This window comes from Panthera uncia (genome assembly GCF_023721935.1).
Source record: "Panthera uncia isolate 11264 chromosome A1 unlocalized genomic scaffold, Puncia_PCG_1.0 HiC_scaffold_17, whole genome shotgun sequence".
Lineage (NCBI taxonomy): Eukaryota > Metazoa > Chordata > Mammalia > Carnivora > Felidae > Panthera > Panthera uncia.
This window is the reverse complement of record NW_026057577.1, coordinates 31,237,577-31,249,658: the sequence shown is the minus strand read 5'-3', so window position 1 is coordinate 31,249,658 and position 12,082 is coordinate 31,237,577. Positions and strand designations below refer to the sequence as shown.

At 38.9% G+C, this 12,082-nt stretch overlaps 1 protein-coding gene across 3 annotated transcripts in view; it reads left to right on the top strand.

The window, feature by feature from the left end:
• ETF1 (eukaryotic translation termination factor 1) overlaps window positions 1–11,645 on the top strand; it is a 27,475-nt gene extending 15,830 nt beyond the window's left edge. For all 3 annotated transcript variants that reach the window (XM_049649296.1, XM_049649298.1, XM_049649297.1), the window contains 9 exons: window positions 668–843; window positions 1,358–1,497; window positions 4,349–4,487; window positions 5,433–5,623; window positions 6,448–6,577; window positions 7,532–7,687; window positions 8,055–8,119; window positions 8,900–9,047; window positions 9,330–11,645. In XM_049649296.1, the coding sequence (XP_049505253.1) occupies window positions 668–843; window positions 1,358–1,497; window positions 4,349–4,487; window positions 5,433–5,623; window positions 6,448–6,577; window positions 7,532–7,687; window positions 8,055–8,119; window positions 8,900–9,047; window positions 9,330–9,412 (1,228 nt within the window). In that variant the 3' untranslated portion in view covers window positions 9,413–11,645. The remainder of the gene's footprint in view (window positions 1–667; window positions 844–1,357; window positions 1,498–4,348; window positions 4,488–5,432; window positions 5,624–6,447; window positions 6,578–7,531; window positions 7,688–8,054; window positions 8,120–8,899; window positions 9,048–9,329) is intronic.
• The last annotated feature ends 437 nt before the right edge of the window (window positions 11,646–12,082 follow it).

The following is a 12,082-nucleotide window of genomic DNA, read 5'->3' as shown; positions in this document are numbered from 1 at the left end:
CAGTGTCAAAATGAATTTTTTTTTTAAAAGTGATTAATATGTAAAATACGTTTAGAGAAACACATAGAGTAGATGTATGATTTCCTAATTGGGATATTTGTTTGAATTCCAAGATTCTGCTATTCCTATTAGGAACTAGTTTAGTTCCTAAGGGTGCTAAACTAGTGATTTTAAATTTTCATGGTGAGCCTGGAATTTAAAGAAAAGGAGAGACACTATGATATTCAGTTATTTCATCTAGACTTTGTAAAGACTTGTTGTATCATCCTGTGGTGGCTTCTCCCACTGAAGAACCACCAGATTCCAAGCTTCTACCATGGACTCACTGTCAGATTCCAGCCTGTTATCACCCCCTTATGAAAGCTTCTCTCTTTGCCCTTGAAGAATGAGGTGTTTCCCAAGCATCCTTTAAAGTGCCTTACTACTTTTTCTTTAGGCTAGCTAAAATTGATTCAAATAATTGAGTACCTATCACATTCTGATCACTTTTCCTAATTCTGGGCATACTTTGATTACACTGGAATAGTCCCTATCTTCCTAATCACTGAGAGTGATATATTTCTATTTTAAGGGGATTTCATTAGCTCCCTTTACTAATGATAAGCATGAATTTAAACTCTTGACTTATGTGGTACTTGAACCTCTGATGTTACTCTTTCTTTCACAGCAATGGCACAAGCATGATATCATTGATCATTCCTCCCAAAGACCAGATTTCACGAGTGGCAAAAATGTTAGCAGATGAGTTTGGAACTGCATCTAACATTAAGTCACGAGTAAACCGCCTTTCAGTCCTGGGAGCCATTACATCTGTACAACAAAGACTCAAACTTTATAACAAAGGTAATCTAGAATATGATCATTTTCCTCCTCTATTGTGTTTTGGTTATATTTTCCACTTTGATCCTGCCATGATGCTTTTGGTCACTATTGTATCTTTTTCAGATAGCCATCAGCAATTTACCTTTGGCCTTGGAACTTACCCCTCTCTCCCCTTTTTTTTTTTTCTTTAAAGCAAAGTAGTAGTTACTTAAAAGTGTAAATCCTCCTTTTTTAAACATCTCAAGTATTTTTAAAATTAGGGAGAGAATTCTGCCGGAGAGATTTACAGATATTTCTGCTTTATTTAAATTATGACTTAAAGGAACCAGGGACACGGGGCACCTGGCTGGCTCAGTCATTAGAGCATGTGACTCTTGATTTCAGGGTTGTAGGCTCAAGCCCTCCATTGGTTGTAGAGATTACTTAATAAATCTTTAAAAATAATAAAGGAGTAGGGACAGAACTAGGGACATTTTCTATTAATTGAGGAAAATTAGCTATAGATTTAAGTAGAGAAATTGTGTGTTTTTTGCAGTACCTCCAAATGGCCTGGTTGTTTACTGTGGTACCATTGTAACAGAAGAAGGAAAGGAAAAGAAAGTCAACATTGACTTTGAACCTTTCAAACCAATTAATACATCATTGTATTTGTGTGACAACAAATTCCATACAGAGGTAAGAAGTTCAAACAGTATTTTCATCATCCCAGAAAGAAACCCTATATCCATTAGCAGTCATTACCATCTTCCCCCCCACCCCCTATCCGTACCCCCGCCTCACCAAGATCTCTCACCTCTAGGCTACCATTGATTTTGCCTGTCTCTCTAGATTTCACTTATGCTGGGCATTTCATACAATGGGTGGATTTTTGTGACTTGTTTCTTTCACTTAGCATCAGTACTTCATCCTTTTTTATTACCAGATCATATTTGCTATATTTGATTTATCTGTTCATCAGGAATATTAGGAATAATAGTGCTCTGAACATACATGTACCATATGTGTGACCATACGTTTTCATGGGAGGGCAGTATATATACTTAAGAATGAAATTGCTGGGTTAAATGGTAACTGCTTAACCTTTTGAGGAATTGCTAGACTGTTTTCTAAGTCATTGTACCACAAGGCTGGCTATTTAAAAAAAAAAAAAAATTATACATTAATTGTGACACACTGAATGACCATCATTATGTTTGAAGAAAGTGCTAAACTGGGTTTGGAGAACTGGTTAGAGGTGAAGAAATAATTGCCTATCTCTCCATCTCTCCCTGTATACCCATGATACTTGCCTATATTTCTTGCATCCTTAGTTTTCAGTTCACAAATTATAAAACCTTTAGGACTGTAAGAGCTTTTATTTCCCCATGAAACTTTTGAGTGACAGAGATGCCATAAGATAAAATTTAAGGGTGGAAAGGAAACCTCATTAGAGTGACCTAAATCAGTCAACAGTAGAACAATCAGGAATTCACAGCTGGCTCCTAGTTCAGTCTTTTGCTTTTCATCAACCTAGGGAAAAACCTCTACAGTGGAATTAGAACTGACATTTGTCAACACAGTTTACAATGGATGATTTCTGCTAACTTGACAGGAAGTCCAATTCCAGTTGGATCTTGGTTCGTTGCATAGATGATTGAGACTGTTCTCTGGGCTATCTTGCCAGCCTCTTTTTGGCAAAAGCTTCATTGGGAAGGCTCTTAGCTACCATGTCCCACTTACCTGTATCTAGTTTCATGAAAGCAGATTTCAAGTCTTAATTTAAGTAGTACCTGTTACTTGTGTTATCTAGCTTTTATTAAGCTAGCTTCATTGGTATTTCTAAACCTTAACCCTTCCAGGTACTGTTTAATCTTGCTAGCTTTGTTTATTTTGGCTTCAGCTGATATGTTGATAACTAGATGTGAATGTGACATGCTGTACAACACAATTTATGTCGCTTCATCAGGACAATTATACATTCTTAAGAGGGATAAGTATTCCCTGATGAGCAGAATTATTGAAAACCTAAACTAATCAAGCCACCTAAGAGATTGCGACATAATGGCACAACATTCATGTCTTAATGCTAATTTTCAGATATGGTATGATTAAAGATTGATTACTAATGATTAATCTGCTTTCTGGTCAATTCTTAAAGGAAATATTTTCTTCCTTAGTTAAAATGGAAAGGGTATTTCTTAACTCCAAAGAAGCCTGGCACCTAGGAACTAATCATCTACCAGGTGTGCACATTCCATCATGAAAACTCTTCACCCATCTATATGAGTTCCAGGACTATTTAAATATTTGTTCTTTGTGGGGACAGAACTATGGGATATAATTATAAGCTAACCTAGAAGGGGAATTGTCCCCCAGAAAAACTCCAAATCATTAGCTATATAATACCTTTAAAATAAAATTGAGTTTTAGGGGTGCCTAAAATTGAGTTTTAGGTGGCTCAATCCATTAAGTGGCCAACTTCAGCTCAGGTCATGATCTCACCGATTTCTGAGTTTGAGCCCCATGTCGGGCTCTGTACTGCCAGCTCGGAGCCTGGAGCCTGCTTCAGATTCTGTATGTGTGTGTGTCTGTCTGTCTCTGTGTCTCTCTCTCCCCCCCCCCCCCCCCCCCCCCCCCCCCCCCCCCACTCACGTCTCTCTCAAAAATAAACATTAAAGGGGCGCCTGGGTGGCGCAGTCGGTTAAGCGGTTAAGCGTCCGACTTCAGCCAGGTCACGATCTCACGGTCCGTGAGTTCGAGCCCCGCATCAGGCTCTGGGCTGATGGCTCGGAGCCTGGAGCCTGTTTCCGATTCTGTGTCTCCCTCTCTCTCTGCCCATCCCCCGTTCATGCTCTGTCTCTCTCTGTCTCAAAAATAAATAAAAAACGTTGAAAAAAAAATTTTTTTTTAAAAAATAAATAAATAAACATTAAAAAAAATTTTTTTAATAAAATTGAGTTTTAGATCCTGATACCATTAAGGGTGTTCAAGACATATATGTTAAATGAAACATTTCAAATCTAGATCTTTTTGTAGACTTTCTGGGTTTTCTCCTCATGGACTCCTTCTCTAGAGTTGATTTACAAGATACCCTTATTTGCTATAATGAATACTGCCTGCTAATGATGGGATAATACAGAAAGTGACCTGATGGAGGTTAGCTTTTTGTACTGTTGTTGTTTTAGAGTTTGGACTTTTCATTTGAACATTATGTTCCATGGATTGCCATCAGACTAAATCAAATCAAGGATAGAATTAATCTGAACCCTATACCTCTCTTGGTTTTCTATTCATGTGTCCAGGTCAGGTTTGTTGAAGGGCTTTCTATCATTATTGTTGGTGTTTTTCCCTGCATCTGTTTCAAAATTGACCGTATGGGTTACATATTTATAGCTATAGTCTAAATCATTCCATAAAATGACTTTTAAGTACTCCTACCATTCTGGATGGGGTGAAAGGGCTTGTATGTACATCCTTTTGGATTTTGTCTTGCCTAACAAAGCTTTGGGATTTATTTATTGTGTGATAACTTATGTTTGCTTTTCAGGCTCTTACAGCACTACTTTCGGATGACAGCAAGTTTGGCTTCATTGTAATAGATGGTAGTGGTGCACTTTTTGGCACACTCCAAGGAAACACAAGAGAAGTCCTACACAAATTCACTGTGGATCTCCCAAAGAAACATGGTAACACAGGAGGAGAACATGAGCCCATTTTGTGTCTAGCAAAAAGGAAACAAATAGTACAGTTGACCCCTGAACAACACATATGGGTCCCAACCTCTGTGCACAGTTGAAAACCCACATAAAACTTTTTTTTTTTTTTTTAAGTTTATTTATTTACTTACTTGTTTTGAGAGGAGAGACAGAATCCCAAGCAGTCTCCATACCCAGTGCAGAGCCTGTTGGCAGGGCTTACTCTCATGAACTGTGAGACTGTGACCTGAGCTAAAATCAGGAGTGAGTCAGATGCTTAACTGACTGAGCCACCCAGGCACGCCCTTTCACCCCCCACCCCCGCCAAACACACACATATAATTTTTGACTTCTCAAAAACTTACCTACTGATAACCTATTGTTGGAAGTCTTTACCATTAACATAAACAATTGACTAACACATGTTTTGTATGTTAATTATATTTTGTACTGTATTCTTTAAGTTAGGGAAAAAAATGTTAATGAGAAAATCATCAGAGAGAAAATACATTTACAGAAATATACTGTGTTTTTCTTAAGGGTCAACTGTAGGGGCACCTGGCTGGCTCAGTTGGTAGAGCGTGCAACTCTTGATCTTGGGGTTGTGATTTCAGTCAAGCTGCACACTGGGGGTAGAGATTACTTTAACAAATAAAATATTTTTTTAAGGGGTGGTCAACTACATAAAGGGAATAACTCCAGATGAGAGGCATCATGAAATGACACATGACTCATTGGTGCTTATGATTCTTCTTTTGATAAGATAATTGGTATTTATTCTGAAAATGTGTATCAGTTTGTGCCAAACAATCATTTAAAATAAATAGTAATTTTTCTCTGTCTTTGTGTTAGATAATGGCATGATTCGTTTTTAATTAGCAAGTTATTTTGTACTTCTTACTAATTACCCATTTTTTCCCACATTTTGTGTCAAAGGTAGAGGAGGTCAGTCAGCCTTGCGTTTTGCTCGTTTAAGAATGGAAAAGCGACATAACTATGTTCGGAAAGTAGCTGAGACTGCTGTACAGCTCTTTATTTCTGGGGACAAAGTGAATGTGGCTGGTCTTGTTTTAGCTGGATCAGCTGACTTTAAAACTGAACTAAGTCAATCTGATATGTTTGATCAGGTAAGTGAGAAGTAGATGCTCTGTTAAGTTGCTAGGTGAGAGTAGTGGGTCCTCTGAGCACTGGGACATGCACATCTTTTTGGTTTTCAAGTGATAGATTTCATGTTTAAAAACAAGTTGACAGAATTTCATGTTTAAAAACAAGTTGACAGGTTTTTATTAAGAAACATTCCTCCACGTTTTTCTGGGTCTTTTTTCTCTTTGAAAACCATTTTTAGATAGAATCATTATGGTCTGGTGGCAGCTTCTGGTTTAGTGAATTGCTATAATTAGCCTCAAAATGGAATGTGATTTCAGAGAAAGTAGGGGTTTTTCTGGTCTTCTTCTGATTTATTTCTGGAGGTAAATAAAGCAGTGAAACTCCCAGTAATATGATAGAGCTGATTAGCCTAAAGCATTTAATCCAAAAAAATCTTTTGGTCTATGACATGGACTCAGGCATAACACATTTCAAAGGTGCTCTTGAGAGGGAGTAGCATTATATGGTAGAAGTCTCAACCAAAGAAGTGGTGTTGTACTCAACCACTTTATATGGCAGGAACCAATATCCTGTTTCCTTAACAAGGAACTTAGTCTTGTTGGTGATTAATGAGTTGTCAAATCTAATCAAATGTGTGATATGACTGGCTGGGGAAGTTACACTTTACAGTGTTGCTCACTGAGACCTGCTCATGAACATACTGGGCTCTTTCCCCGTATTCTCCCTCTTTAGACTTTAGTTAGAAGTGGTTAAAGACCCATTAAGAAGAAGTGTGTCTTGGTCAAGGTGTTTTGAAGTACTAATGATGCTTTTTTTTTTTTTTTTTTTAATGTGTGTATGTCAGAGGTTGCAGTCAAAAGTTTTAAAATTAGTTGATATATCCTATGGTGGTGAAAATGGGTTCAACCAAGCTATCGAGCTATCTACTGAAGTCCTCTCCAACGTGAAATTCATTCAAGAGAAGAAATTAATAGGTATCAGTGAAATACAACTTACTTATTATGTGAAATGTATTTGTATGTATGTTTGTGTGTGATTATATATATGTAACAAAATGCCAAAACGGTAAGAGGAAGATTGAACGTTTGTATTAAAATCTTCCTCAGTGGAGTCATTAATCTTCCTTTATTCTTGAGTTCTAGTAAGTGTGCTTGTATTTCCACTCTTTTTACCCTTTGGCAATAGGAACCAAACTTCAGTTTTCACATATTATCTTTTATAATGCAGTGGTGAATAGAGACCAAATTAAAGATTAATCTGGCCATTGGGGCACCTGGGTGGCTGAGTCGGTTAAGCATTGGCTTGGGTCTTATTCTTACGTTTCCTGAGTTTCCCGCTTGGTTTTGTGCTGACAGCGTGGAGCCTGCTTGGGATTCTCTCTCCTCTCCTCTCCCTGCCCCTACCCTGCTTGTGCTCTCTCTCAAAAATAAACAAACCTTAAAAAAAAAAAAAAAATCTGGCCATTATTTGGCTTTGTTTCTGATTTATGGAGCACACATTTTTCCAAGTGGTTGTGTATTTGGCCCTGCTATTAACTCTTGAGTCAATTTCTAGAGCCTCAACTAGAGTGGTAGGACTTTTCACAGCTTTTGGCTCTTATTTTTAAGTTGTTATTTTCTCTCTCTTGGGTTTTTTTAAGTTTATTTTTTTATTATTTATTTTGAGAGAGTGCATGTGTGCGCAAGCCGAGGAGGGGCAGAGAGAGAGAGAGAGAGAATATCAAAGCAGGCTCCACACTGTCAGAATGGAGCCTGATGCAGGGTAATCTCACAGACCATGAGATTATGACCTGAGCCAAAACCTAGAGTAGGATGTGCAACTGACTGAGCCACCCAGCCACCACTATCTCTTGGATTTTGAGCTAGAAAGTCTATTTCTACAAAGGAAACTTTTAATATATGTGCTTCCTCACCTATCCCTCATCACAGGACGATACTTCGATGAAATCAGTCAGGACACGGGCAAGTACTGTTTTGGAGTTGAAGATACACTAAAGGCTTTAGAAATGGGAGCTGTAGAGATTCTAATAGTCTATGAAAATCTGGATATAATGAGATATGTTCTTCATTGCCAAGGCACAGAAGGTATGAGAATTAGAAAGTTAAATAAGATTATGGTTTGTTGGTGACCTCTGTGTTCTGGAAACCTGGGGTGGAAATTTGGGAGAGGTGGCTTCTGTCTGCGTAAACTGTTTTGCTTGAACTGATAAATGTCTGCTTAAGACTGTTAAATTTCCTGAGGACAAGAACTGTATCTTGAGTATGTTTGGTGTTTACTTACGGTAGGAGCAGTATACCTAGTAGACATTAAGTGCATGCTGACTAATATTGCTTATAAAAAGAAGGTTGAAAGAATGAATTCAGAAGCCCTTTCATCTAACCTGACTTATGGGACTTAAATCTGCTAGTGTATAAGAACTAGGTTAACATACTTTTTCCCCCAATACTACAGAGGAGAAAATTCTCTATCTAACTCCAGAACAAGAGAAGGATAAATCTCATTTCACAGACAAAGAGGTATGTGATTGTTTTCCTAGTTTGGTAATAAATGCAAGGAAAGGAAATCTATGTTAGGGCATTGGCAAAGTAGAGTATCAGCTTTGAGATACCACACTTCATACTCTTGGCAGTGGGGGGCAACGGGAGGTGGTCACGACGTCTTATATGCTACATGCCTGTCTGATTCCAAGGAAGGAGACCGTGCCATGAAGTAGTTAAATATTCTCATTCTTGAAATAGTAAAGAGGAAGATTTGATTGACTAGTGCCTCTTCTGCATTGTGAATCCTGTGCTACTTTCTTCACTCACTTTATAAGCTTTTGTACTCAAACAGCTTCTGCAGCTTTGGTCTATATGCATCACCACAAAAGTGTCACCTGGCCAGCACAGATCACTTAAAGTTCCTCAAATTCTGAGTTGAATGACTTTGTTTTTCACAAGGTTGCTCTAAAAAGTAAATTTGGCTTGTCTCTTCTGGGCTGTTAAATGAGTGCAGCCTGGAGACACTTTACAACAGCCTGACTTTAGAGACAACAACAGGAACCAGAAGTTGAAAAACTGCTAAGTGTGTGTTGACATTTTATCATTGAGCCAGAGCCTGAGGAGGAATGTTATTTGAAATAGAACTTCTGTGCTATTAGAATTATGTCATTAGAAACCAGAATTCACATAGAGCATGGCACACCCACTTAATAAGGAGAGAGAATGAGAATGATCGTGGGTCCGGGAGCTAGGGTGGCTAAGTCTTGATTACATCCTAATCCCATTTTTTCTGTATCTTCATGGTCACCCTTGCAGACAGGACAAGAACATGAGCTGATCGAAAGCATGCCCCTGCTGGAATGGTTTGCTAACAACTATAAAAAATTTGGAGCAACGTTGGAAATCGTCACAGATAAGTCACAAGAAGGATCCCAGTTTGTGAAAGGATTTGGTGGAATTGGAGGTAAGTAGCAAATAAGAAAACTAAACTTACGGCCAGGGTCTCAGGCCAAAGCTTTCCTGGCTATCCCAAAATCAAGCTATGAGATGAAGTGTGCTCATCCAACGAGGCAGAGGCAGGAGGTTGAGGCAGCACATGGTTGCAGGTTCCTTGGTTGGAACTGTATTTTTTATCATCATCTCTTTGTTTTCTGTAATTCTACAAGGGAATTGGACTTTCCTTATTGAAGTGAACCCTCCCCATCCCAGGAACACTGGTGATTTACTCTTTGATTTGCTTTCCCAGGTATCTTGCGGTACCGAGTAGATTTCCAGGGAATGGAATACCAAGGAGGAGATGATGAATTTTTTGACCTTGATGACTACTAGGTAGTCGACATGGGTCCGGCAAAACGTGCCTCACCCTCCAGCATCCAACCCAAGGAGCATACCCGTGGTGGAATCCAAACAGATCCCTGCCTTACAATTGGAACATTTCCAGAACTTAATCCATGAGCATTGGATATTGAAAAGAAAACCGAAACAAAACCAGACCCAACCCTACACTTTGGTTTGTCATGGTGTCAGCGCAGCAGCCTACAACTAAGTTCCTAAAATGCCACTTTGGACTAATTTAAAAAAGAATCCCAGTTTTTACTTTTACTCGATGGTGAAATTGGTTGCTCTTGTATTTTATGAAAAAAAAAATGATTTTTTTAACCTTCATACATAGAATCAAAAATACTTTAACTGCTGTAAACCTTCAAAAGTTAATAGAAATGAGATCATACTGGTTTGTTTCTTATTTTGATTGGAGAAAAATTGCTGCATTTCGCAGTGACCCATTTACATGGCATTCTCAGCTTAGACTGCATAAGAAGAAATACATGCGGTGAAATGTTGGAACCATTTTTTCTTGGTCTCTGTTTAATGTTGAAAGGGTGAGCTAATAGGAGGCAATTTCAACTTCACTCCCTCACATTACTCCTCCCCCTCCAGACTGTCAGTTTCAAGGATGCAAATTGCATTGCAAAGTCAAACTGACACAGGAAGCATTTGGGCCAATGCACTGTTCCCTTTCATCTGTTTTGCAGGCGCATTTGTGCCCGGGGCTTGGGAGCCCTTGGCATCAGTTGCATTGATAAGGGTTCCCATAATCTTAGCCTACTAGAAACCAGTTTGGGATGGATATGATGGGGCTTCTGTGCTATTGCTGGGATTGGGAGAAATAAAACATGCAATTTAAGTGGAAGCAAAGAAATTTAAAGAATATTTTATTTTGCTTGGGTCTGTCCTTGGTAAAAGGGAGATGGTTGTGTTTTCCTTGTGTTGGATGGCATGATTATGTGAATGTTTTGATTTTTTTTAAAGTGAACTGCAAGGTTTTTCACAGGAACGACTGACAAGACATGTATGACTGTGCATGTAATTATAAACCCCTGACCTCCTGGTGGGGTTGGAGCATCTGTTTCAAATATGGGACTTACAAGCACCTCTCATATGAGAAATTATGGGAGGGGGGTGGGAAGGGCAGGGGTGGGAAGGGATGGGACACAGCTTCTGGCACCAAGGACTTAACTATTGTTGGATCCAAAAGTGGGCCTGAAAACCTGAAGCTCACGCTTCATAGCTGGGTTCTAAGTTGGATTTGACCCCAGCTGACATGCAAGGTCATGGCGTGCCCGAGGTGGTGACAGTGAATAAAGTGTATAGGATGTGCCCAGTGGTAGCAATGGAAAAAAGTATACCAAATGGACTTTGAAGGACCAAAGGTTTTTAAAAGTCAATTGGTATCGTTCCCACACTGATAGAGTAGTGGGGTACATTTGGTTTTCAAATTGGGTACTTTTAACACTTTAGTGCCTGACTGCTGTTCTTCACTGACTTGACTCAGTCACTCGTAGCTTTATTGGTCTGAACCAGCTCCTTGTTCCCAGGTTGCAGACCTGCCTATCGTTCCAATAATCCTGTTTCACTTGAATGAAGGGAGTATGTCTTAATTGTAAAGCTTCTGGTTCTCACACTGTATACTCTGAGGTCCAAATGACTGTCTTTTAATGTATAACCTGATGTCTCAACCCCCAGTGAGAAGAGTCCATTCTTTGGTATTCACCAACGTGGGAGGCTTCACCGGAACAGGCTTTTGCTTTGGGCTCTGCTGTTTGTTTGCAGAACACCCAAGAGCGAGCAAACATGCTCTCTTCACAGCAGTACCTTAGGGTTTTGCCATTGTAAATGGGTCTAATGTGATATGACAAGACCAGAGAAATTGGATGTAAATTTACATTTTTGAATATGCTTGTTGTTTCACATGATACATTTAGGGTATGCAGCTCCTTTTGTAGTTTTTATTTTTACTATTTAAGTTTGGAAATGATGCCAAATTTTTGTATTTCTTTAATCAATGTGTTCTCTTTGGTGATATATATTGCATTATATATTGATGTGTGTATCAATATATACTGATATGTATTACACTTACACATACAAACACGTAAATAAGAGGGGTGAAAACCGTAGCCTTTGCATTCTCTATAGCCTCTACAGAGAGATCCTAAGCAGCGAAATCTTGGTGTTGTGATGTACAGAAATGGAGAAGAGTATTAAACCATATTTAAGAATACACTTTGTGTGCTTGAGATTCTTTAGGACTGTTCCTTGTCAGGGTCTGCACCATGGAGACAGTATAAGCTCTCCAAGGCATGTGTTAAGTTTAGTAATGGCTAATAACTTTTCAGCCTTAAATTTTAGTTGTCTTTGTTACATTTGCCTATGGAAGGGTATATGCAAAGGAGGCCTGAGGACATGGTCCCAAAATTACCATGAGAGGAAGAAAGTTCAAGTTGTTGGGGTGAAACTAATTTGTAGCTTCCCTTATTCTACATGCCCACCGAAGGGAAATCTTGCGCTTTTTAAAAAGCTGTTTCAAGTATGTTATGCCATGCAACTCAACATTTCATGGAGGTACATGTTGTGCCCATTTTACAAGTGATGAAACAGGCCAAAAGACATTAGACAACAGCCCTATAGTGGTGAAGCCAAATCTTACCCCAGGCCTAA